General features: G+C 44.0%; 1 protein-coding gene across 2 annotated transcripts in view; it reads right to left on the reverse strand.

Annotated features, from left to right (window-relative positions):
- Positions 1–21,637, reverse strand: part of ATP2A2 (ATPase sarcoplasmic/endoplasmic reticulum Ca2+ transporting 2) — a 60,856-nt gene extending 39,219 nt beyond the window's left edge. The window contains exons 1-5 of one of the 2 annotated variants that reach the window (XM_072600490.1): positions 21,388–21,636; positions 20,319–20,336; positions 20,147–20,229; positions 13,078–13,182; positions 7,433–7,571 (exon numbers count right to left, since the gene is read on the reverse strand). In XM_072600490.1, coding sequence (XP_072456591.1) covers positions 7,433–7,571; positions 13,078–13,182; positions 20,147–20,229; positions 20,319–20,336; positions 21,388–21,505 — 463 coding nt within the window. In that variant the 5' untranslated portion in view covers positions 21,506–21,636. Of the gene's footprint in view, positions 1–7,432; positions 7,572–13,077; positions 13,183–20,146; positions 20,230–20,318; positions 20,337–21,387 lie in introns of both variants that reach the window. The other variant, XM_072600489.1, reaches the window with a different exon arrangement.
- Between the last annotated feature and the right edge of the window lie 219 nt (positions 21,638–21,856).

Consider the following 21,856-nt stretch of genomic DNA (forward strand, 5'->3'; position numbering starts at 1 on the left):
AAACCCTAACAAATTTAAGTGAGACCATATTAGATTACAGATAATCACTCTGCAAATCTTGAATCACTCACTACAGCCTCAAGCTTGAGGCTCCTGATATGGCAATCGGGGTGAGGGGGATCAGAATGGAAATGGGAGGCCTATCCTTCAGCTATTTTTGCCATTCAACTCTGACATACAAATGTCACTGGCATCTTGCCTAAAAAATTCATGCTTCAATAGGTATCCCAGGAAGAGATGTTCGATCAATTCCTTATATGGTCATCTTTTTGTAAATGCTAAGTCCAAGGCTGGCGCTCCCAATATGCTTACATCTATCTGAGAGGGTCTCATCTCTAGGTCTGGACAAGCTTGCTAGCAAACAACACATCACACCCTTCTTTCAGCCTCAAGGATTCAGTTCTCCTTTGGACAATTCATAATGTTAATATAGTTTCACAGAATGTATACAGTTATTTTGAATGCCTAGTATGATCGAGAGGCAGTACATTTTAAGGGATACTGCCATCTGTCTGATTTACCCGCCCAGCTGCTGATATGAATGACCCCACATATACTATTGATACCAATGCCTGTGGAGGGAAAAGCCTTTAAGTTGTGGCCTGAGTGCCAACAAAACAAAGATAATTAACCCTACATTATATGCTTTAAATGTACACAAACTACTTCATCTAAAGGGAATTTTCTAAGCAAATCAGTCATAAATAGAACATACTTGAATACACATATAGCATATTTTTTTTTCAAGTTAAATTCTTCATCCTCCCCCGTCACTCTGTAAACTTTAAAGCACCAAACATGAGCTATTATTCTTTTACCCATTCAACAGCAACTTATAAGCTCCTACTATGTGCTAGGTACTTGGATACAGAGCTTAAAATATAAGTTCTCTAACCTCAAAGAGTTGACTTGGGTGATGGGGGTGGGAAAAATACTGCAAATTCACAGGAAAAAAATCACACTAGACACAAAGCGGTTCCGACAGAGTGGGAAGAGGATGAAAACCCTGGGGTGGGGCTGAGGGAATTGAGAGAGACTTCCTGGAGGAGATGGTGAGAAGAGAGGACATTCTAGGCCTGGGTGACAGCCTACACATAGGCCTGGGGGCAGGAGAGGAATGTAGTGCATGGCATAGCAAGGACAGTCTGACTAGAATATCAATCAATAAGCATTTTATAAGCCTCCTATGTACCAAGTTCTGAATGCCAGGGGCACCTCTACTTCATCCTGGAGGAAGAAGGCATCAGGGTCAGAAAAGTGGCTTTGATAAATAGTCAGCTTTGTGGAATGTAGACTTAAAAGTCCAAATGACAAGTAGAGATCCAGGCCGGAATGAGGGGGATGGCCTTGTGAGGGATCCGAGGGATATTGGGGAGCAAAAGTGACAAGTCTTGGCACAAGGCAGCGAATGAGGGGGGAAGGGAGAAGTGAGAGCGGCCCACCCTGGAGGTACCCTCCTCTCAACAGAGAAAGAAGGCTCTGAGGCAGGGCTGGGTGGAACTCATGAGTCCTGCCAAGACCCACCTAAATGGAGATGGTCAATAGGCTGCAAGTAGGATGCAAGTCTGAAGCCAACTCTCCAGATCAGGGAGGCAGACGACTGCTAGGGATGAAGCCTGAACCAAAGAGAGCAGCTGAGCTCACCAAGAGTACCTTTGTACGTAAGGACAGAAGCAGCTCAGCTCAGAGCCCTGGGGCCCTCCTCTGTAGGAGGGTCTGAGGAGAGGCCAGTCATGGGAACCCGAAAAGGAGAGGGATGACCCTGCTCAGTGCCACACTGAGGAAAAGGACTGAAAAAAGCCCAGAATCAGGTCAAAGACATCACTGGGAGCCTTCAGAGCTGTCTCAGTTGGGTAAGGTTGAAAACCAGATGACAAAGAGGTGAGAAGTGAGGGGGAAGGGAAAGAAGAGCCGTAATAAACAGAGGCAGCTTTTTCTAGGAACTGGGATGTGAAAAGTAGAGCCAAGATGACCACTGGAGGGGATGGTATGACCAAGAGAAGCCCTAAAATAGGTGGAGGTGGGAACAACACTGCAAAAGTTTGGCTTTTTTTTTTTTTTATGACGGGGAGGTACAGATGTTAAAAGCAGAGAAGGCGCCAATGAATAAGGGCGACTTTTATAATTACCTGAATTTACCTTACAGATATTAACAGAGTAAGACCACATGTGTTTTTAAAGCATTTTAAAAACATGGTGAGTAATGAGTCTAGAAGACTATGTGAGTTTTGGACAAAACATCTAAAACATGCCTCAACAGGATGTTCACACCTCTTGACTCAAGTCCGGTGAGGCCCCATCCATACATGCCCCAACATCAAAATGTCCCATTTTCTCTTAGGGATGGGTTAGTCTGTCAAGAGAGATGTTTCTCTTCATGTCAGACTTTAGAATGAAGGCCACGGGAAGGAAGGAGAGGAGTGAGCTAAAGAAGGATTCATTTCAGGGCCTGGTCAAATATAACCTGGAAATCACAAATTCAGAAAGCTAGAAAACCACAAAGGCCCCAAACCCAGTGATTCTAAGATTCTATGACCTGGAAACTGAATTCCAGAAGCCCCAACCCACTAAAAGTCAGCCATATACTGACAGCTGCTCCTTTCACCCCCATCTCAAGCACTCACCCTGTCATTCTTTTCATCCAACTGTACTATACCCTTTAAATCTCTTTGAAAGGGGTGGAGGGAAAGACTACATACACATGCACTGAAAACTATAAATACTGACCTACTTGTGAGAGAGTATGTTTCCTTTTTTTCTATATTGTAGCAAGTTAAAGACCACACTGAAAAGCCAGCACCAGTCAGAATGGAAAGGACACGTGGTCAGTGGAACTATGTCTGCAAGCTGCGGGCTATCTCCCTCCAAGTGAGGACTCAGGATGGGGAGAAGTGGGGGCTGTCTTGGGGATGGACCCTGCAATGACACCCTGGCTATAAAACTTGGGTCAGGGATAGAAGCAGTACCTGCTTCTCTTACCTTGCAGCAAAGAGGGAGTAATTGCTAATGCTTCTGCTGGGGAGACACAGCTGATCAAGCTCTTTTTAGGGGCCTAGAGAGTATGGAAGTGCACCTACACCACCCTTACAAGTCAGCAGGCCCAGGTGAGTTGTACCAAGGGCAGCAGAGAAACTACAGAGGACCGCTGAGCTACTCGGAGTGATGTGGGAAAGCAGGGAACAGAACGGGGACAAGATCAGGGAGTTCAACTTCAATTCTCTAGCAAAATTCTAGAACATATAACTGAAGATGAGAGTCAGGGAAGAGTTAAAAAAAACAAACCCCACACCAAATGGGGTCATAAAGGGCCAACAAGGGCGTCATCAAGAATGAGTCACACCACAATAACCTCACTCTCCTTTCTGATAGGGTGACATGGAATGCTATGGATACAGTTTACCCAAACCATAGAAAAACATCTTCCTAAGTCTCTCTAATAGACTTGTAAAAGACAAAGAGATGGGAGCTCTCTCTCTCTCTCCCTCCCTCCTAGTACAGTTAGGTGAATTTTAGACTAGTTCAATGGCCAACCCAGACAGGAGTCATCAGGTGATTCAATTTCAGCTTGCTGGGGCTCTAGTGGACTGAATGCCCCTGGGATCTTGGCACTGCCCCAGGTTACCTAGCTTTCTTATCTATGACTCGGAATAAAGAGTAGACTGTTCTCTTGAGCTACTTAGAATGAAATCCACCTGTCTACCTGTACCTATCTTGGATTCTCATTCAGGCCCTTCTAGAAATTTGCCATAGAGGGTCCACCCCAAATGTTGGAAGCCTCCCATGCTTTCTCCTGATGTAGCAAGGACACCAATGGGGTATCCGAGATGTCCAACTGTCACCCCACACCCTTGCCATGTGACAAGTCTAACCATTATGAAGCACCTCATTGGTTCTGAGTCACTGATTCAACCCATACTACATATCTCTCCCCTGCCCCATACATTCATTTTCAAGTCTCTAGAAGGCTCTTGTATTCAACTGGCAAGCATCTATTGTTTGTGGGCCAGTCACCTATTTTACACACACACACACACACACACACACACACACACACGCACGCACACACGCACACACACCTACCCCTTTGTATCACATAATTAATCTTATTATACTCCAATGTAATCTGCCCCTTCCACCATATGGTCTATATTAAACATGCACCTTATTTTTGATAGACAACACACAGGCATCTGTGCCACTTCTGCCTTTTCAAGGTCTCCCTCCCTGCATCTCTTGCCTCATTCAGTGGTAACCTCAACATGGAAGGCTGGTGTCCCCCCAGTATTCTGCAGAAGATTTTTTAAAAATAGCAATCACACTATGAGCCTCTACCAGCAGAGCTCTCCCGAGGGAGAGAGAAAAGGCAAACAAAGACCAGTCATTAGTGACCCCACACTCCACAGTGAGGCATTAATTACTTTGCTAATAGCAAGACAAATGAGGTGACTCAACCCCAAGCTGAAAAGGAACATAAAGACAAAAGAACATGAAAACATCATGTTCTGTAGCAGCAGCTCATTTCCTGTCCGAGCAGTTCTGAGTGTGTGTGTACAGACACAAACACACACACACACACACGTGCACACACACAGACACACACTCACACTCACTCACACACAGACACACACACTCACACTCACTCGCACACACTCACACACCCGACCCCCCTTGGTCAAGTTCTCTTACCTCCCTCAGTTCTCTCAGATGCTGAGGCCCCTTCAGACAAGTACGACAGGAGCCAGGCCTTGAGATGATGGACTGAGGAAATTACACCCATCTCTATTCCTTTCCAAGTCTTCAGAAGGTGGGGGAATCAGTTAAGAGGATTGGGTGGAAAGAATACAGGGGTTTTAATGAACTACAAGCTCACTGCTGCTTTGAGAGGCAATGTTTTAAGGAAAAAGGAGGTGAGACGACCAGTCTCTCCGGCCTGCTCAGACCACAGGTGGAGTCTGGGTTCCATCTGGGGTGCCATATTCTAAGAAGGAAACAGATAGCTGGGGAGGAGGCCAATCTGCATGGTGGAGGGCCTTAAGTTCATGCCACTTCTGAATGGGCTGAAGAAATAGGATGCGGAGCCTGGAAAAAAGACTTCAGGAGGAACACAGAAGTGTCTTCAAGCCCTGAAAGGCTGTCTTGTCCTCTGGGGAAGGGATCATACTTGATCTCTCTGGCCACAGAGGGCAGAAATAAAAAGGAAACATTCTAATATTTCTAGTGGTTGTTCCCATGTGGAGCAGGCTGCTCTGGAAGGTAGTGATTTTCTTCAAGAAAACCCTGGAATTGAACTCAAAGGACCCCAGCTTCACCACTGGCTGAGGCACTTAGTGCTTTGGGCCTACACTGCCCCAAGAGCCCCCAACTCTCAAATTCTGCTTTTCTGTGACTCCCCACTCTTGCTGCCAGTCAGCTCAGACTTCCTAGTGCCACTTCCTTAAAGGACATTTTTTTCCCTTATTCCACTGACAATAATCCAACCCTCCTTTATTTACCCCTGCAAAAGAGACCTCCAGAACACCATTCTTCTCCCTTGCCCTCTTCTGTGATCTTTCCCCAGACAGCTCTTGAACACTGCCATCTACTGAAGCAAATTAAGAGTGGTGGCTCACCAATTCAGCTAAGACTGGTTAGGAATTAGAAATGACTTACTATCCCTATCATCGGGGCTGACAGATGTGTATTCTGCCAGAAAGCTGAAAAGGGGCTTATTAAAAAAAAGTCAGAATAATTCACAAACCCTTAAATTATGCAGTGTGACTTAGCACACACCACCCACCACATTTCATACAAAAGCATCAATGACAAACACTTTCGTTTCCTTTGCTCCTCTGCTAATAGATGCACCTCCACAGAGTAGTAAGAAGTCCCGCACTTCGTGCAGGCAGACAAAATAAAGGGTCTGATTCCTTGCTGGGCCACCTACTAGTGGGGTGACCTTGGAAGAGATACTGGAGTTCTCTGTGTCTCAGTTTCCTCTTCTATAAAATGGAGTTTATAGATATACCACTCGCATCTTGGAGAGATTAGGAAGAATGCTCTGTAAACCACAGTGTTAACTAAAGAAACGTGTGGTTGTCATTTTTTTAACTCAGACAGACAGTGACTAAATCACTTCCCTTTCCTGGCACCATTCATTCTGCTACCTCTAGTACTCAAGTCACCAGTACTAGTTACAATATTACTTGTACAATATGATTGCCCTGCTTCAGGAACAAAGCCCCCAGAAGATACTAATCCCCAGGACAAAGCAACTTCCTTCCAAAGGCCACTGTAGGCTCACGGGCACAGCAAAGAGCTGCACTGGCTGCCATTCTGGTAGACTTAACCATTCCCCTCCGGCCAGACCATGAGAAAGTACTGACTTTCCAATGAAGTCCATGAAATTATCATGAGAACAAAAGTAAATGAGATGCTAAAATCCCTTGAAAAGGGCAGGAGCTATCTCATCTTTGCTAATCACAGAGGAGATGCACAGTGCCGGTCACAAATCAATAAACAAATATTTATTAAAGACACAAAAAGAGGCAAAAGCCAGTCCCTGCCCTCAAGAAGCTTCCAATTTAATGGGGAGAAAACAAACACACAGAAGCAAGCTATTTCCAGGATAAATAGCAAATGATGGACAGAGGGGAGGCACCAGAATTGAGAGGGTGGGAAAGGCTTCCAGTAGCGGATGGACCTAAAGCGCCCAGACAGGTGACTGAATGACTCACTAAATGGGCACAATGACAAAGTAGGCTGGCCACCTTGGAGGTCCTCTGCTTGTTCTTTAAAGCCCGAGGGTTTGGGCATCTACTGAAAACCAGAGAGTCACTGATCCAGAGACGGAGAGGTCTCTCATTTTACAGATGAGAAAACGGAGGCACCAAGGTTGTGTTAACAAGTTATTCTCCAAGACAATATTTATTCATGGCTCTTTCATGAGAGGAGTAATTTCTAAGCGATATCTTATCCCTTCAACCTAATTCTCATGGGTAAGATCAAGAATGGGCTTTTTTTTTTAAACACCGTACAGACGATGAAAACCAAAAAAATTCATGTCCTTTATTTTCAAAGCCTTCACACGATCACTACATCAAACACAAAACAGTAACAATTTCAGCACCGTTCCTGAATATCAGTATTCCAATACAAATAGCATGCATAAGTCAGACAAATACAGTAATTCAAACAAATCTGATACAGAAAACTTCAGTAGTCAATGTGTAGGGGAAGATGCCAAAACACTTTGAAACATATAATTCAGGAAACAGCAAGGCTCTGTTGTGATGCTGGCCTACTCCTAAAATGTGATAATAAGATAATTCATATATGCAAGGGCGCTCATTTAGGTGTAATTACAGATAAAGACGCAGACTTAAGAGTAACAAAACACGACAAAGCAGAATGCTTAGATGTGCAAGCTGGAAAAAAAACCAAACCAACTACTCACCTGCTATTTCCACGATGTCCCCAGGAACTATGTCTTTGGCTTTGATCCGCTGGACACTCTTCCTGTCCTGCCGATAAACTTTACCCATTTCAGGTTCATATTCCTTAAGAGCTTCAATTGCATTCTCAGCATTTCTTTCCTGTAAGAAAAAAAAATATATTAAATGCCTACCAACTAGTAGTTAAAAACAAATGGAGGAAAAAGAGACATTTTAAGAAGTGCTACTGATGGCAAGATCACCATTAATTAAAGCAAAGCCAGATGATGAACTATTGTTCTCTTACTGTCACTGCACTGGCGAAGTCCATTTCTAGGTCAAAGAGTTAATCAAATTTAGAACCACTAAATCGAGTTAAAAGTATAGTTGGAAAAATGTCAGAAACTTGTGTGGTCAAGATCATTCTGTGTTTCAAATAATTCACAAAGGTCAAGGTCATTCTCATGAAATTAAGTTATTCAAGATTATTCAGGATCCTACACCACAAACAGAAGCAATTCTATGATCTGATCAAAGAGACTCAGGACCAAAAAAAAGTTCAAAGTGGCAGCAGTCCTTGGATGCCCTTGGTCCTGTCATCATTAAGGCATTTCAGGAAGCCAGAATCCAAGGGGTGTCCCTTCAGATCACAGAACTGAGAGCTGGAAACAACCTTAGGGATTATCTAGTTCAACCCTATTATTTTATAGATTAAAGAAAGTGGTCCAGAGCCCTTAAGAGACCTGCCCAAGGACACACTAACCGTTTTTTCAAGAAATCACATCACTTCCCACAAACCCAAGAAATCTTTGCCCCAGAAATACTGTGGACATCTTCTATTTATCACAAAATGACCCAATTTACCACATTTGATATTAAGCTTAATCTTATAAAGCACTTTTGTCAGGGATTTTCCTGCTCTAGTCTATCCTACACACTACCTCCAACGTGGTTTTCCTCAAGTGTAGATGTCAAACTCCACTGGTTCCCTATTGCAAATATAAAATATGTAACTCCTCTTGTAAGATTTAAAGCCCTTCACTACCTGGACTCCACCTAATTTTCCAGCCTCACTGGAAGTTTCTCCCTGCTGGTCAGGGCTCTCTGCTCCTCATGTCCCATGCACTGGCTCTGCACTAGCTTTGTGCCCATGGGAGTCCTCTCTTTCTTTAAGATGGATCAGAGGCGCCATTCTACACCAGGTCTTCTCCTGTATGCTTTACTCTCTTTGTATTTATTCTGTATCCATTGGAACATGTAGCCTATGTCTAGCTCAGCACCTAGCACAGAGCAGAAGCTCAGAATAAATGCTTGTCGGCTGACTGGGCCCTCTTCTCCACACTCATTTGGTGACCAGTTACCGTGGGTTTAACCATCATTTCCATGCGTGCTGGTAACTACCAGACCTCCGTCTCCAGACACAGTCTCCTTTCCAAGTTCCCAGTCCCGTGCCAGCAATTCTAAACCTGCCTACTGGACAGTTCAAATTCAATGCCTAATGGCACCTCAAACTCAACATGTACAACAAAATCAATGTCATTCTCCTGTTTTTGTGGAGGGGTACCGCCATCCTTTTGGTTACTTGGTTCTGGGTGTCTGTGACATCATTCTCACTCTCCTATTCCACATTTCCAATTAGAGGCCAAATCTTGTCATTACTACCTCATGCTCATGCCCTCTTCCCTGAACTCCTGCAAGACGTAACAGATCTCCCTGACTCAGGTCTCTCCCCAGTACAACCCCCAACCCCAAGATGTCAGGTTAGGAGAGGCCTACTACATTCCGCCGCCCAATGTCCCTCCCTGTCCAATTCAGCTAACTCCCTATTGCTCCTGGGCATGGCTTCTAAAGGTCTTTCCAAGTTTGCCTTACATCACTTCCCTTCCAAGCCCTTGTGGTCCATTGTGCTGAGCAGTCTTCGTGCTGTGTTACACAGATCACTTCAACCCTTACACCATGATGTCCCCTATGACTAGAATGCTCCTGACCCTCCTCCTGTGACTCTTAAACACCCTTAATAAGACTCAGCTCAAGCATCATCTTCTACATGAAGCCTCTCAAACACCCGGGCTGCTAGTATCTCACCCACAAATGACCTTGGATTCATTTTGTATAAACACCTTTAAATGTATTGGTCTCCCTGATTGAACAGAAGTTTTTGTGGCCAGGGACTGCTTCATCTTTTGTCTGTGTATCTATTCAACACTTGGCCCGTTTATTGTTCAGTTGTGTCTGACTCTCTGTGACCCCATTTGGGGTTTTCTTGACAAAGATACTGGAGCAGTTCGCCATTTCCTTCTCCAGCTCATTTGACAGATGAGGAAACTGAGGCAAACAGGGTGAAGTGATCTGCCCAGGGTCATACAGCCAGTAAGTGTCTGAGGCCAGATTTGAACTCAGGAAGCAGAGTCTTCCTGACTCCAGGCCCAGTGGTCTATCCACTGCGCCACTTAGCTGCCAACAACAAAAACACTTGGTACTCAGTAGGTGATTTATAAATGGTTGTTTAGGTATGCCTCACTCTACCCAATTTATTCATCCACAGGATCACAGACATAACAGCTGATTGAGACCTTAAGAAGGCTACTAATTGGAACTGAAAAGGCGCCCCCAAAATATACTAATATATTAAAGTTATGCTAAATTGAGAAAAACTAAGTTTAAATGCAATAAGGAATCTTGCAATTTAAAGTAGTCTTGTATACACAAACATTCTAAAAAGCCAATTTAGATGTTCGCATATTAGGTTTGCTCAAAGTATGCATGGGCGGAGACATACACCTGTGTTTCCATGCAACTAGGCAATCTGCTACATGGTCTAGATTTCAAAGCCCAAACCAATAAAGTCACATTTACATGACCCCCACCCCCTTGTAGGAATGGGGAAGAGTAGTGAGCTCTGATGTTGCTAGGTTCTAGGCAAGTTTAAGAAATTTGGGGCAAATTCATACAGCCACTTCCCTTTGTCTACCTAAGGACATATATGGCAAAGAGTTTCATCAGAAGGCTACAATGTAAGTAGACTCTTGAGAGAAAGGGCAAGTAAGTCACACTGTAACTATATAAAACATGTCAAAAATGAGCAAAGAAACTTTCTCAGTAAGAATGTGGAAATACTTGAACATTCCAAGTTTCTAAAAACAAAAGGCTAATCGAAGCTAATTAACACTTGGTATATTCCCTATCATGATCTTTAAAAAAGAAGTTAGGAGGGAAAAAAATTTTGTTTCTGTTGTTTTGGGGGGGAGGGGAGATTTAGGATAAATCACTGTACGTATAGTTTAGCCCCCAAATGTCTAAGCCAATTAAAAAAAATTTGGGTATAGGAGCTTGGCATAAATGAACACAAGCAACCTAGCTCAGTGGGATGGAGAGGGAATGATGTCTAAAGACAGGAGGTGGGGTACAAGGACATATGCTGGAAATGTAAAGAATGTGGAAGGCCTTTTTTTTTTTTTTTTTAGCAGAGTTTTATACGATCTCGGGATAAAGTGAATTGTCATTGAACAAATCCACTAGGCAGTGCTATCATAACAGAAACGGGTTCTTTAAGACACATTTTCATCCTTGAATGACAATGACTTTGAGAATGTAGCAACATTTAAAAACGTTATTTCAAGGGCAAGTGTCACTATTCTAAATGTTACCAGAAAAATCAGATCATGTGAAATTTATTATTAGTAGTAATGGCAACATTTGGTTTGCAAAGTGATTTACAAATATGATCTTATTTGATCCTTAGAACAACCCTGAGAGGCACTGGCTATTATTATCCCCATTTTACTGTTGAGGAAACTGAGGTAGGTGACTTGGCTAGGGTCATATGGTCCCTGAGTCCAAACTTAAACTCAGGTTTTCCTGACTCCAGGTGCAGCCCCTGACTGCCAAGATTTGTCAAAGGCCGAACAGCAATAGCTCTCGTTTGTAATGTCCAAGGGTTCCTTTTAGGGAAGCAAACCTATGAGGGTGGTTTCCGAGGCTGAGATTTTTCATGGTAGCCCCACTACTTAAGTCTTGAAGTTTAAGAATTTGAGCCCAACAGTCCTGACTCCACCATATCGTAACACAGAGATCAGGGACCCCCATCATTCCCACTGCGTACAGGGAATAACAGACAGTGCTCTGGGACTAAAGTACCCGGCAACATTGTCCCCAGTCCCACCATTTCTCTCCAGGCATCACTCACTTGTTTCCTCTCCCTCTCCTTTCTTCTGGACTAACTCACTTTGCTGGCCCCTTTTCAAGACTTTGCCAACATCCTTACTTACCACCTAAGCCCAAGAAGCTAAGGATGAGAGGAGAGAGAGAAGCTTGACCCCAATGTCTTAGTGAAACACACACAAAGGTCAAGTCCTGTGACAATACAAAAACTGCCAAAAAAAATTCTACAAAGCTTGTGGGGCCAGGCTCACACCCCATCATCCATCAACACTTGCTTCCAGTGAGTGAATGGAGTGGCCCCATAACTGCTGTCCCACTACCACCACCAAACTGGTTTCCCATTTCTTTCCTGCAAACCACCTCTTCCTTCCATATGCCTCATTTCTGCCAGCTCAGAATGGCCTTTGGACATGCGAGTCAAAGGCCAGCCAAGCAGCCAGTCTTAGCAAATAAGTGATAGAATGCAGCTGGTCATCACTCTGCAGCCCTGCAGGCAGGAGTCAGTGCCTCCCATTCTAGCCAAGCTTCTGCAACAGCTTCTCTAGCTCTCGACTCCAGGCTCCCCTCCTGCCCAGCCAGCCCTGTCATAGCACTCTTGGTAAACTTCAGATACCTTTGGGCTACTTATCTCTCCAAGTATATTAGCATCTACCTGGAACACAGGTAAAGCAATGGTTCTGGAAAGGCTTCCAACCCATCTACTTTCATTACCATCCTAGAGCATTAATCCTCACCTAGCCCTGACACCCCCTCCCCGTTATGCTTGCTGTAGGGCTCTGAGCCTAGCTCTACCCTAGACACTATAAGGGACATGTGGAAAGTATAAGCCACAGGCACACAAAACAATACAGAAGGCATTCCTATTTGACTTTGAAACACAGTATATTACGTTTTTGTAGTAGATTATTACCTTATGGGTCACACTAAGTTTATTTACTACTGTTATTGATTTATTATATATCTATTGTATGCTCCTAGAGGGAAGGGAAGTTCTTTTTCATCTGTGTGCACAGAACCTGGCCTACAGGAGGCTCTTAATATCGAGCTGACTCAATTGTAATCCATGAGCACAAACTGGGTGAGTGACTGCAGGGGAAGAGAGAGAACAAACTGCGGAAGGAAACCATACTAGGATGATACTAGGATGAACAATTTCCCGCATCTATTCCATGAAGCACATGCCAAAATCATAAGTTGATGCTGAGGTCCTAAAACTGTTTCCAAGGAGTCAGGAAAACCTATGGAAAAAGATCTCTTAGCTGTCTGGTAAGCCAGGCAGCTTCTTAGCAAGCTACCAGAAGGAGAAAATGTAAATAAAAAAATCACAGGAGGGGAGAGAAAGAGCCAGTTTTGCTGAAAAACCCAGACTGCTTCCTTTTACTGAATTTCTACAGATCATAGATCTTAGATTAAAATAGAAAGGGATCTGCTTCTGGAATCAACATGAGAGGCTGGGTTAATACTATCACCCAATAGTCAAGTTGCTAGGGTAAACATTCTGGCTTACCTGCCACACACCCACGATGGCATTGGCCACTAAGATAAGGAGGATTACAAAAGGCTCCACAAAAGCGGTGATTGTTTCTTCACCTTCTTCAAACCAGGCCAGGACCTGCAAAGGAAATGACATGTGCTGCAGTGAGCAGATCAGCCTATATTCCAATTCAAGGTGCCATATGATTTTTCTTAACATCTCCAGAGAAAGTCCAAGAACAGCAGGCAAAGACAATGCACGTTTGTTTTCAAGGTAGCCTGAGACACAGGTTGTCACCATCCTAGTTCCCGAACCCTCATCTGGACTGTTCTAATGACCTAGCCTCACTGCCTCCAATCTGTCCACCTATAGTCTGCACAGTCCAATTAATCTCCAGTAAAAATATCTCTAAGCATGCCATCCTCTTGCTAGAAAACCAAAAACAAGAATCTGGCGAAATCTCAATAGCCTCCATTACAAAAGTACAGCCCACTTTAGCTGGTGTCCAAGGCCTTCCATGATTATACCTTGACCTATCATCCTTATCTTACCCTCTCTCTTTACCCATATTCCAACCCTACTAGCCTCCTCACTAATCCAAACACAGCCTGTGCTTGATGCCTCGTGGAATCTTGAAGGGTGGGCAGAACTGGACAGACTGCAGGAGTCTAGGTGGATGGTCCAATTCTGCCCATCCCTCAAGACTCAAATCAACCATCTTTTCCATGAGACCCCGATTTCTGCCTGAGGGCTCCCTTAACCTAAGAGCAATCTCTTCCTTCTCTAAACCACCACAGCACTTTGTACCTCTTAACCCTTTCAATGATTAACATATTAATTTTAAGCAGTTAAGTGTTACAAAGCACCTTCTTTATAACCACTAGCATGAGAGAAGGAGCCTAAGGCTCACAAAGCAATTACCTTATCCAGAGTTACAGAGTCTGACATGTACAGGGTTCGGAAGTCTTATTCTTTGGAGCGATACTTTAACAACTACTCCTAACTGAAAACAGCCACAAAGGGCCGAAGAACTTAGTAAAGAAACAACCCAGCTAATGGCCTGAAATCGTTTGAATTGAGAACTATTGGTCAATATAGTGCCTTGTACAAAGGAAGCAGAAGTGGTTGCTAAATTAATGTGGATGATAACATACTTTAAAAAAAGATGAAAGCTGAGTTTCACCATATTCTCAAAGCAATTTCTAGAGTTCAAATTACCATTCGTGAACAATCCAAGGGGAAAACAAGTAATGAAAATTATGCTAAAGAGACCAGCTAATTAAAGGTTATTTAAATTCCCTTAAGCAGTAGCCATGAGCATATAAGATATGGGAACAAAACCAACCAATGATATTTTAGAACATCTGGGATTTTTACCCCAAGTTTATTTTTCAGATTTCTTGAAAGCTGGTTGAGAATAAAACTACTCCCAAGTAGCACAATGACTTGTTAAAGAATAGATTTTGTCACTATCTTTTTTCACATCATTTCCTTTTCCCTCTCCCAGGAAACAATCCCTTATAACAAAGAGGTTTTTTTTTTTAAATAGGAAGGGAAAAAAATTAGCTAAAATCATTTTTTAAAAAATTAGACACTGGCAATATGAGGAAAAGCATTTTTCATGAGGCATTCTGATACAAAGCACAACCCCCAGGTGGTTAGGAGCCACAGTGGATACAGTGGGGGGGATCTCAAGTCAGGAAGACCTGAGCTAAAATCTGGCCCTAGACACTTCCTAGCTGTGTGACCCTGGGCAAGTAATTTAACTGTTTCAGTTTTTTCATCTGTAAAATGAGCTGGAGAAGGAAATGGCAAACAGACCCACTCCAGTATCTCTGCCAGGAAAACCACAAAAGGGGCCACACAGAGATTTGGACATGACTGAAATGACTGAACTACAATAACAGCCCAAGTTCAAACATTAATACAGGATTCCAATCCTATATTAATGATGGGATGGGATAGTGTTTAGAAAACCAGCAGACAACACCCTGACCCTTCTGGTGCCAAAGCTAGCATTACAAGGTCTACCATAACTTTAACATGACATGCTACTACCTCTTTAACTGAGTGGTAAGTGGAACACAGAGTTCAAATGAAAGCATTCCACTTTGACTAGAACAGGTTCTGAAGACAGAGGAAAAACATTGCAATATTTTAGGACACAGATTCTGTATTTTAAACAAATGCTACTAACAGTGGCTAATAAAGAGTTAAACAAGGTAATGGGCAATGAGTATATTTTCAAACATTTTTTGGAATTAATGGCAATAAAAATTCGTCTGGCTAAAATCCTAGCCATAAGAAATTGGTATGGTCTTAACCAATGGGTATTTCAACTGCCTACTATTTAATGGTTGTATTGGCAGAGGCAGAGACAAAAATGGGGGGAAAATTGGAATACAGCCAAATTTCCAAAAAGATACTGAAAATAAGGAGGCAGGCAAACCCCAAGGAGAGAATGAGAAAGGGCCGGGCTGGGCCTAGGAGGGCCCAGACAGTATAAAAGGACGCTCTCCCCCGTTCCTGGAATCTCTGACACACAGCATACTACTGCAGCCCCTGAGGATCAGGCCTAGCGCCAAAAAGAGAACTTCTCTGAGGAAGTGATAAACTGTGATAGATGCAAGATCGCAGCTGCTCTACTGCTAGCCTTCCAAATGCTTGCCAAGGAGAGAATATTAGAAATAGGAAACTTAATTCTCCAGCTAGGAAAAAAAATTGTTGGACTTGAGGAGGAACAAGGGCCTTTCTTAAAGGTCAGTGAGGCATTAGCAACTTGAAGATAAGCTTCGCACCTTGTTAGAGAGAGGATGAATTTCCTTCTTGGCAGCAGGTTGCAAGGCACACATTTATTTAAGGAACAAACCACAGGCCTTTCCTGGCTTCCTCAGCAGTTGGTGGCTTCCAGGCTAAGGGTACCTTCCATGTACTCTGGATGGAACCCGTCTTCTACTTTAGAAGGTAAGCTTCTTGAGGACAGAGACTAGCTTATGTATTGCTAGCACTTAATAGCTGTGCTTAAATAAATGCTCGTAGTCCCTGATCTAGACTTTTCTCTTCACTTTGAGAGTAAGACCATGTTAGCTTGATTAAAAAAAATTTTTTTTCCATAAAAAAAGTTTCATTGTCTTTCCTTCTGATATGAATCTATGATTTCTATTTGACGATATTTTGGAAGAATAGAAAGGATCTTTGAAGATGTACTGATTATTGCTGACAGAATTCCTGTAATAGGCTTACCTTTAAGGACAGGAAGTAGCTGCTAATCACTTCTATTACAAATAAAATGGAAAAACTAATAATGAAGCCTTGAGTATAACCAAGGATGGAAGAACACATCAAAAGATAGTCAACCATATACGGTTTATAAGTTTAAGCAGAAAAAACAATGTTGATTTCAGACTCTAAACCCACAGGAATCAGCATCATTAACCACACTAGACGCTGACCACATACAACTGGCTGGTCCAACCAACCCAACTATTTCTTTGAACCTGAGTGCAGTCCTCTGTTCTAGCACATGAGGAGAGAGGGAAGGAGGGGGCCACAGAGAAGTATCAGTGTTGGCCCATTAGAAAGGGGAAAAAGCTGGAGAGGTTCAGGAGAAAGGCAAACCAGAGTCTGGGAAGAGAATTGGAAATAACAGGAAAATAGCAAAAGTTTATGAAGAATAACTACCACATTGGTGATTAACTGTGGCTTATCAGAAGCCTACATAGAAGTAAATCTATGTAGGAAAAAGAAAAAAATTCCTAGCACTTTCCCACAAATAAAAGGTGGAGAGCATCAAACATTGACCTCAGAATGCCAGGGTCACTCCATTTACGTTCTCACTTTTGTATGTGTGTGTGTCTCTCTCTGACACATACATACGTACATAATAATTCGAGACTAAGGGCCTTCTCAATATACTCTTTGGTGAGTATTACAGCCAGGTGGCGCAGTGGACAGAGTGCAGGGCACGAGTCAGGAAGGCGAATCTTTCTGAGTTCAAATCCGTCCTCAGACACTTCCTAACTGTGTGACCCTGGGCAAGTCATTTAACCTTGTTTGCCTCAGTTTCCTCATCTAGAAAATGAGCTGAAGAACAAAATGACAAACCACTCCAGTATCTTCATCAAGAAAACCCCACATGGGGTTACAAAGAGTCGGACGCCACTGAAATGACTAAATGACAAATCCCTAAAAGTCACCAGTGTACAAATAATTGCAATTTCCTAAGTTCTGCTACAGCAGAACATTAGCCAGAGTTAACAGTTTACTCTCTGGTTTAGCATGTCAAGCAGGCACAAGAAACATCATGTAAATGTTTAGCTGGGTGCATTTTTTACAATCTAAGCAGAACCAGTTACACAACACATATACCCCATCTCTATCAGACACACATCAAAATTTTACGTTAACAAAATATATTTGTTAAAATAAAGGAAATAATTAAGCATCACTTAAAAAAAAAAAGAATGCAATAAGAGAAGATTAGCCATACAGCAGAGCAGTTTTTCTTCTGTCCCTTCACATCTGCCTGGTTCAGCTACTCAAGTTTAAACAACTTCCATTTTCAAATTGTTTCCTAGTCATTTTTTATCAAAGAATCACAGGATTCAGAACTCAAAGGAACTTTCTGAGTATCGTCTAATCTAACCTCTTTATTTTATAGATGAGAAAAAAGAAAGCTTAGAGACAAGTTTAATGGCTCAAGGTCACACAGTTATGAAATGACAGAACTGAGATTCGAATGCATGACAAGACTCATTGTACTGCAGCCATCAGAGAATCAAAATTCAAAAAAGATGAAGATGTTGGACAATTCCCAGTGACCACAAGAATGGTGGTTTGGAAAGGTTAAAGAAGATGCTGCTTGAAATACTCTGAAAATGAGTACGTGAATTTCCAGAAACCATAAACTCTATTAAATTTTTACAATAAACTATGCTTTCAACATCCATCACATGCTAAAGTTTAAAATATACTCTATAATATACAGATAGACTCCCCCTCTTTCTCCGCATATAGATATGGGGGACAGGGGGAGAAAGAGGAGAGAGAGAGAGCTCAATTAAAACTTCCAATATTGATCTCTGTCTTGGGTATTACCAACACCAACAACTCAGCAGCTAAGATTAATTTTGCTTTAATGTACACATGACCATGCTTCTGATGTAACATCTCAGTGGTCCCTGGTGGCATCAAGAGACCCAAGTACAAAGCTGTGTTGGCCCAGAAATGAGATTTCAAAAACCATTTTAGCCATCTAAAGGTGTAAGACATGCACCAGTCTAAATATTCACTCTGCCTTGTTTTGCGAAGTTAAATCAAATTCATATTTTATTCTACTTCTCAACAAATTGCGATTAGTTCAAGGAGGCAAAGTCATTTCCAATGTGCTTTGGCTGCCTGTTTATTCCTTCTGTAAACTATTCAAGACTATTAGCAGCTCTGCTTAGTCCCTGAATGAATCCACACAGTATTTGCAGTTAGAAGTGCAAGTACATGTTAGTGGTAACAAGCTACTAATCCTTTAAAATGCAAACTGATTAATCTATACAAAAGATGATTCTAATTTTCTCAGATATATTGGAGTTAAACTGTGTAATTTAAGTTTAAAAAAATATGGGAGAAAAAGGTCATATTAGGAGGTTGGGAGCAATTCACCAGGCTCCGCAAACCATTTGTTGTGATATCATGCCTCAATTTTCCTCCAAGAGAAGAAACCAAAGGCAGACCCTAAAGGTAATTAATGGCACTCACGGCAATTCTGACTGCACTACACTCCCTGGGAAAGGGCTTATAGGACTAAGACTGTGTCTATGAATGTTTGCTCCTCCTAGATCTACCATTTGGAAAACAACTCGGACACCTGCCATTCTAAGTCAATAGCTCTGCCTGTTCAAATCTCCTTCTGCTGAAAGATAAGACAGAGAAAAGATAGAGGAAAGATGAAGGTGGCCCATGGGGCAGCACACCCAACTGCCAAGGAGTTCACCTCGAGTGGGCTGTGTCAGGGTTTTCTAAAGCCATGCCTGGCTGAAAAATCAGAGGCGCACATGCCGCCTCAGCAGATGTGGTCACATCAAGACCAATCCTTCCTGTCCTCAAGTGGTGGGGAGAAGAAACATTTTTGTGAATGAGATTATTTTATTTCATCCAGAGAATTGAGTTTTCCAAGCCTTCCTTACAAGTGTGTGAAGGCCTCTATCTACCACACGGAACAAATGTTCTCTGGGCTCAAAAAAAGAATAACCCACAGAGAACAAATTGGTTAATAACTTATCAAGAACACATTCGCCCCCATCCCCTCCGTAGGCTTTCATTCTCTGCATCTCTCTCGTTTCTTAGCAACCCCACCAGCTCCTGCATGCAAACGTAGACTCCCCAGCTAACACAACCAGGAAACTGCCCAGTTCAAACGTTTTGTCTATGGATCAGGGCAAGCTGAACTTTGTCCTGTCCAGCTGAGGCATTCTATCTGCTTGGTACTCAGTCAAGTCAGAGAAAGGGGGTGGGGTGGGGGGTACAATTTAGATGAACATACCACCACCCAGAAGGGCAGTGACCAAATTTGGTCAACCCCAGAGCCATCACCAGCGTCATCATTCTTGTCCCTGTCAGAAGCAACTGTCACCTTGCTATTACCAGAAAGGGAAAACAACTGGGAATACTCCTCGGCTAAGTGCTATTTACAGATGACAATGACCCCATCATCATCTTCATGTGATCTTACAAACTGTTAATAAGGAGAAGCCAAGATTTAAAAATAAAATTAAACGCCTAGTAATTAAAAAAACCAAAACTTTGGCTTTAGAAGCTTATTTGGCCCTACAGTATGTTTTTGGAAAATCCAATTAGCTTTAACCCCCTTAGTTAAAAAAAAAACCCAAAAACCAAAACACCCCTTAGACTGAAGCATGCATTTACTTTCTAAAAAAACCAATAGTCTGCATTATATAAATACAAATGGCTCACACCAAGACAAAATACTTTGACTGTGGCTTCTTTGCTTATTACCCATTTTTCTGCTTTTAGTTTTATAAGTTTCATCCCTGCAACATTTGGCCGACCAATACTTAAAAAAAAATAAAAAGAAATGTTTTATACTTACAAAAGATATACAGGCTGCCAGCAGTAAAATTCTAACTAATAAATCTTCAAACTGTTCAATTACAAGCTCCAATAAGGTTTTCCCTATAATAACAAACGCAAATTATTAAAATAGTTATCTTAATAGCCTCGGCAAGAAACAATGAAAAGAAACTTTGAAGCCAATGACTTACCTTCTTCTGCTGGCAATTCTGTTGTATGCAGAGATTTGCAAGAAAGCAAGAGAGAAAAGAAAAAAAGAAAACGTTAACATTCGGTTTTTCTGTAAGAAAAATTGTTAAAATTTAAACATTCTCCATTCTGGAAGACAACGACCATCCTTCCTGTAGGTGACAATTAACAGAAAGATACAATTTTTTTTTTTTCGGTTAATGACCTTGTGCCTACATCTCAGAGTGAAATCCAGCCACTTAAGGAGGGGACCCTAAAAAAGGAGCCATTTTAACCAGGTCACCCCCCTGCCAGATGTGTGTGTGGGGGTGCCTCTGGGGAGCCCAGAAGGTCAGAGGCTCCTCTAAGCCCGAAGCCCGATTTCTCCTGACAGCCCATGGATCACTTTCTCATTCCCCAGACGAGGGCTGGAGCTGCGTGGGTGATTCATCGAGGCACAAAAAGGTCGTCAAGGGATAGGAACTGGGAAACGACAATGGCAGGCATGGCACTGCGGGGCCCTCCCGAGCCCCCCTCCCCACGTGGGGAAGGTTCCTCCGGGTGGGGGGATTCGCCGCGACAACCGGGGCGGGGAAGCCCGGGTGGGAGAGACCCACGAGGTGGAGCCCCAGTCAGCCATCTTCCCTCTCTCTTAGGCCGCCTTTCCAGCCCGATGCGGACTCTACACGCCCAGACTCCCGGCCCCGGCCCCCGACGGCCCCCTCCTCCGCAGAGGTGGGGAGGGGAGCCCGGGGACCCCGCTAGGAGGGGCTGCCATCTCACCCTCCCGGGGGAGCCCCGGATAAAAGGCCACGGGAGACCCCAATATGGGGAGATGGCTGAAAAGCGTGGATCCCCCTCCCCTCTTGCGCAAAGCGGGCAACCTACAAGGGTGGGGGGCGGCAGGGAAGGCCTGGGCCCCCAACTAGAGGGAGCCTGTCCTCCGAAAAACGGGCAAGGCCCAAAGGGGGCTGGATGGGCTGGGTAACCCCCGGCAGGGGAAGGCTGAAGCCCCTGGGCGGGCGGGTGTCAGCCGCCCCCTCCCCCTCCCGGCCGCAGCGGGCGAGCGGGCGAGCTGCTGCGGGCACGCACCGTTGGAGCCCCAGCGCTCCTTGAGCTTCTTGACCTGCTCCAAGCTCAGCCCCGTGCTCTCGTTGACGCCGAAGTAGCCGAGCACCTCCTCCACGGTCTTGGTGTGCGCGTTCTCCATGGCTGCGGAGCCCGAGCCCGAGCCCGCCCGGGGCCGCCTCCGCCTGCTCCCGGCCCGCTAGGACGCGCTCGGCCCGGCTGGCTCGGCTCGGCTCGGCTCGGCTGGGCCGCCGGCAGCGGAGGAGGCGATGGGAGGGCCGGTTCCAGCGCTTTCCCCCCGCCCGCAGCAGGAGCAGCAGCAGCCGCGGCGCCGCCGCCTCCTCCTCCTCGGCCGCCTCCTTCCGCTCGGCCGAGCGCTGAATCACCCCACGGGCGCCCTCCCCCCCGCGGCCCCTGGGCAGGTGACGCCGTCCCCCGCCCGGCTCCGCTCCGGTCGGCTCTCCCGGCGCCTGCCCGAGCCCGGGACCGTGCC

The sequence above is a fragment of the Notamacropus eugenii genome, chromosome 4 (assembly GCF_028372415.1).
Source record: "Notamacropus eugenii isolate mMacEug1 chromosome 4, mMacEug1.pri_v2, whole genome shotgun sequence".
Taxonomy (NCBI): domain Eukaryota; kingdom Metazoa; phylum Chordata; class Mammalia; order Diprotodontia; family Macropodidae; genus Notamacropus; species Notamacropus eugenii.